The 5,214-nt window shown below is 37.3% G+C and overlaps 1 protein-coding gene across 1 annotated transcript in view; it reads left to right on the forward strand.

Annotated features, from left to right (window-relative positions):
• LOC105626765 (patched domain-containing protein 3) overlaps nucleotides 1-3,406 on the forward strand; it is a 28,154-nt gene extending 24,748 nt beyond the window's left edge. Inside the window, exon 9 of the mRNA XM_012208061.1 lies at nucleotides 1,862-3,406. Within this exon, the coding sequence (XP_012063451.1) occupies nucleotides 1,862-3,406 (1,545 nt within the window). The remainder of the gene's footprint in view (nucleotides 1-1,861) is intronic.
• Nucleotides 3,407-5,214: the final 1,808 nt, after the last annotated feature.

Here is a 5,214-nt window from a genome sequence, read left to right on the forward strand (position 1 = left end):
CTATATATATATATATATATATATATATATATATATATAAATATTTAGAGATATCCGGTTTTCGTGCATGCGAACGAGGGATATTTCCTCATAAGCGCAAAAAAGAAACGTTCGGAAGAACGGAGTGCGTTACGCTTGAAACTGTCACGCATAATCCAGTACGCGCAATTATGTCACGTGCTCTCCGACACGATGCGATATCGTGCAAACAACTTTCTCTGGTTGGCTAGTGTGAACCTCAAGAAAAGCAATGTCCGTTACATCACGATTCTTCAAACGATCAATGAGAAAGAAAGACTAACTAAATGAGATTTCTATATAAATTCTCCACTTATTTACTTGAATCACATCAAATAATTTCATGCCGATATTTAGATTCGTACACATATTCCTTTCTCTATTTTATTTCTAACATTTCAACCTTCCAATAAAATTTTTAATAAAGTTACGAGAAACCGAAAAATATTTTACTGATGCTTATTTAGATTTTGTCTACTAAATAACTTTGAGATTTTATTATTCATGTTTGGAATCATGTTAAATGTATTTTTAACATTATTTTCAAATACAACGTATTTATTAATCTAGTTGTTATTTATTGTTTTTATGTCTTCACAAATGCGAATTAAATTAATTAAATGTAATAATAATAATAATAATAATAATAATAATAGCAATATATAGATGTTTAAATTTGCTTTAAAGTAACGATACATAATTTGACATCAACTTTCAAGAAATAATTTTATTTCGCATATTGTGTATATGTATATATAAGTTTTTTATTGCTTTATATTCGATAAATAAAGTTCTATTCTATCTAAATAAAATTTTTTATTAAAGTTCTATTCTATCTAAATAAAATTCTAATATCCTAAGTTTTAACCTGAATCGCGTTGACTTAAATTCACATATATTTAAAAACGTCATATTTACAGTAAAAAAATATATTCCGAAAGATACATCAGTTTGTCACGAAACAGTTTCCTGTAGCCTCTATGATTGTTTCAACTAGATAAGTGAATATTTCGTAATTTCCTCTATCTTCGAAGGGCGACTTCAATGCGTTTTAAGCGCGTTTCTTTGTACGACGTTGAGGTCTCTTTCTCCGATGAAATAAAATTATGAATGCATCGAGAGAGATATGATCGTAGACTAAGAATTTCACTGAGACCTTTTCTCCCCCGACGCGTTAGTTCGATACATTGTAGTGAAAGTACGTTTCTCGAAGATGGTTTCGCGCTATCGCGTTTCTTCGCGATATTAATAACGGCCTGACATCATGAGCCGTCAAGTTCCGATGACTGCGCGGAAACGTCATTCGCTGAGAAACTACTATCACGATGAACTCTTAATAACGACGTATAACGGATCCGCTCGCGAAACGTTTCATGTCGAAATGTACGTATGTCAACGTGCTGAGATCAAACAAATTGCATAATAGTGACAAAACGTGACATTCCGTGGCTTTGCGTGGTCCGAGAAGAAGCGGGATTACACTTTCTCGAAATTACTTTCACGCAAATATCGCAGGAATTCCCGAAAAGGTCTGACTAACGTATAATACATTCTCCGCGACTTTACTGTTACTTTTACCACTTTCATGAATTGCAAAATAGGAAAAGAGCGAAAAATGACAGATGATTATAAAAATTAATGCCCGTTTCAACCAATGTAGATTAACTTTAATCTCGATTCAACTTACTCTTCGTCTTTTTCTAAAGCTTAGATGGACGTAAATGTACAAAAAAGTTATTCAGTTTTTTTTTGTAGAAGTTTTTTTTTGTTTGCGATTTTCAGTTTAATATAAAAAAAACTTCTAAAAAATACATTTTAAAATTCATTTTTATCATTTTTTTAGGTTGTAATATCCGGTGAATACGATTACAGTGATCCAGTGATTCAGCAGCAAATAGAGAACTTGACGAGCAATCTCGAAGCGAGTAAGTACATCAGTGCTCCTGTTTACACCGAGAGTTGGCTCCGTAGCTTCATCAATTACGTAACACGTAATCAGGATTATCTGAACGTGAGCATCACAGACGAACACGACTTCATCAAGAATCTCAAAGAGCTCTGGCTCTATCCTAACAGCGCCTTCTCTCTGGACGTTAAGTTCGACGATACGAACGAAAAAATTGTGGCGAGTCGGTTCCTGATACAAGCGGTGAACGTGAGCGGCACCAATCAAGAGAAGGACATGGTGAAAGAGCTACGTAGCATATGTGCGGCATCGCCGCTCAATGCGAGCGTGTTCCATCCGTACTTCGTGTTCTTCGATCAATTCGAGCTGGTAAGACCGACCAGCATTCAGTGCATGATATTCGGAGCGCTCGTGATGATGCTCATCAGCTTCATCTTTATCCCGAATATCTTCTGCTGCCTGTGGGTTGCCTTCTGTATCGTATCGATCGAGCTAGGAGTAGCTGGTTATATGGCGCTGTGGGACGTTAATCTTGATAGCATCTCTATGATCAATCTGATCATGTGCATTGGCTTCAGCGTCGATTTCACTGCGCACATCTGTTATGCTTATATGCGATCGAAACAGCCACGGGCGGAGGATCGAGTCAAGGAAAGCCTGTACAGTCTGGGTCTGCCGATCGTTCAGGGAGCCGCCTCGACGATACTCGGCTTAATGGCCCTCCTATTGGCCGGTACCTATATCTTCCTGGTTTTCTTCAAGATGGTCTTCCTTGTAATCTTCATTGGTGCCATGCACGGTATGTTCTTACTGCCGGTATTGCTGTCCCTCTTCGGGCCTGGCATTTGCAACGGCGGTGAAAACAAGCCCAATGAAGCGGAAAATACGAAGAATAGCACACAGGAGAAGGAACTGCAAGCGAACAAGCTACAATTGCAACAACAGCAACAGAAGCAACAATCACCCTACGTGATTCCGCTTCCTCATCTAGTCTATTACGGTCCGGGCGACATTAAGCCACTCCAGGATAGTCCCGCGATGAGTATGGCGGTGTTCGAGGAGAGGGATCCTGGTTTGGGTACCAGCGAGGATAGCAACTCGACCGAGAGTGGTTCTTCGCAGAGCAGGAGGCGCCAGTGCAAGCCTCCTCAGGAGCAGCCTCAGGAGCAACAGGACCAGCAGTCGAATCAAATCCGTCACGACATATGGAGGAGATCCATCGGCGTCCTGTACGGATTGTCGCAGTTCACCGCGATCGGTGAACCCCAGCATCCAGCGCCGGACTATCCCGGCGCCGAAACGCAACCGCGAGATTCGGGTGAGGACAATGGTCCGCGAACGGCCAATATTCCTTGCTTAGGACCTTACGTTGTGTATCGCCACTCGAATCAGTTACCGTGCGATTACAGACGCAGTAGATCCTATCACAATCTGCAGTATCCTGCATCAACGCGGCATTTTACGGATCCCAGGTATCCTTAGAGGAAGTCACGAGGAAATAGTGTGAAAGATAGATATTATCGACGCGATATGGGAGATCCCTCAAATTCAGTCTCTTGAAGCAGGACTATATTAACAAGACACTTTTGAGAAGAAAGAACAGTAATATTAAAATCATCTCAAGAAAAGATCGACATCGAGCCCATAGACAATCATAGTATCCAAAAATACAAAAATTAATTATTCTGATATATTCTACTTTTAATTCTATTTCGGAATTTCAAAATCATATCTTCAGAGAGAGAATCTCAGGAAATATCGAGCTCGAAATAAGTAAACTCGAATACGTAAAATATCTCCTATATATAATTGATTAATTTCTTCCAATAATATCTATTTTATTCTTATTTTCGAATGGCCAGTACATTTTGTAAACATTCGTTAAGCATTACAAGTAATTAATATTGGGAGATATTGTGTTTTGAATTTTAACTGAGAGATAACTATAATTGTAGTGATGTTCGATTACATGATAGTTTTGTGAGATCATGATAATGCAAAGAAAAGAAAAGCAAACAAAAGAAAATGACATTTTATGCAAACACTAACTGAGAATATCCGAGTTGCGATTCATTAGTTTCAAGGGCCTGAAATTCAAGAGGATTTTACTCTCAAACAGCGGAAATAAGGAATGAACCGAGTATATTCGAATTATTTGTGTAATAAATTTTTTCAATTCTTTTCTAACAAATAGAATCTCAATTAAATTTTGTTGTGCATCTAAATTTTTTTTCTTAAATCATAACAGAAAGAAAAAAAAGATAAATAAATAATAATGATCAATTAATATGTGACTATTGAATAAAAATTAAAATGGAGTAAAAAATAAAAAAGAACTCTCAAGGTACAAATAAATGATATTAATTATACATTTTTTTATATTTTAACGTTGCCAAAAATATTAATTTTATATACGAAGCTGAAAAAGGTCCAGGCGCCGCTGAATGAGAATTAATAATGTGATTTCGAAGACTTTTTGTACAATAATGCTTTTTTACTATGAAATAGTGGTGAAAAAACGAAGTTGTTGAAGTTGTGTGTCACTACGTTCGTCACATACATACGGGGTGTCTTATATATGGAAGCTTGAACATTATTTGAGGAATGAGCTGTCGTATAGAATGCCCCAAAAAATCAGTTGCAATTATATACATTTAGCGACATTACATTTCTTTAAGAAGACATATGAGGAATGCCGATACTTCATTATAACGAGGAGAAAGCAGATCTATCAATTTTCAAATCTCTAAAGATTTGTTGATCATTGAATTTCTGCTTCTTCGGAGGAATCGTTTCTTCTTCTATATCGTTTGTTACCGTACGTGTTGGCCATTTAATTCCGTTTTATTTGACGTGGCAATATAAATATAAAAAAAGATTATATAGAATTGCGTGCGTCTGATCATTCTACATGTACGACGAGAATACGGGCCTAGCATTAAGTGTTAAATTTTAAGTCATACTTGAATCCCAGGATTCTTAGATCCTGGAATCCTTGCAATAATCTGCCGATCCGTTTTCTCCCTCCGCTGTCATAGGGTGCGTTTCGAGTTACGCACAAAACGCATGATGTATCATTTTATCTTTCTTTATTATTTGATAACAAGAGCAAAGATGCATTATACGTCATGCGTAACTCGGAAGATCCATAGATTCTATAATTTTACGTTGGCGTATCGCGCTCTTCGCAGCCAAAGGGTTAGCTCTTGTAGCACTCGTATTGTGCAATGTCCTATACGCAAAAGGTAAAGCACTGATACGAGAGGGTAGTGCCGGGACAATGTTGCTGG

Source organism: Atta cephalotes (assembly GCF_000143395.1).
Source record: "Atta cephalotes unplaced genomic scaffold scaffold00006, whole genome shotgun sequence".
Classification (NCBI taxonomy): Eukaryota; Metazoa; Arthropoda; class Insecta; order Hymenoptera; family Formicidae; genus Atta; species Atta cephalotes.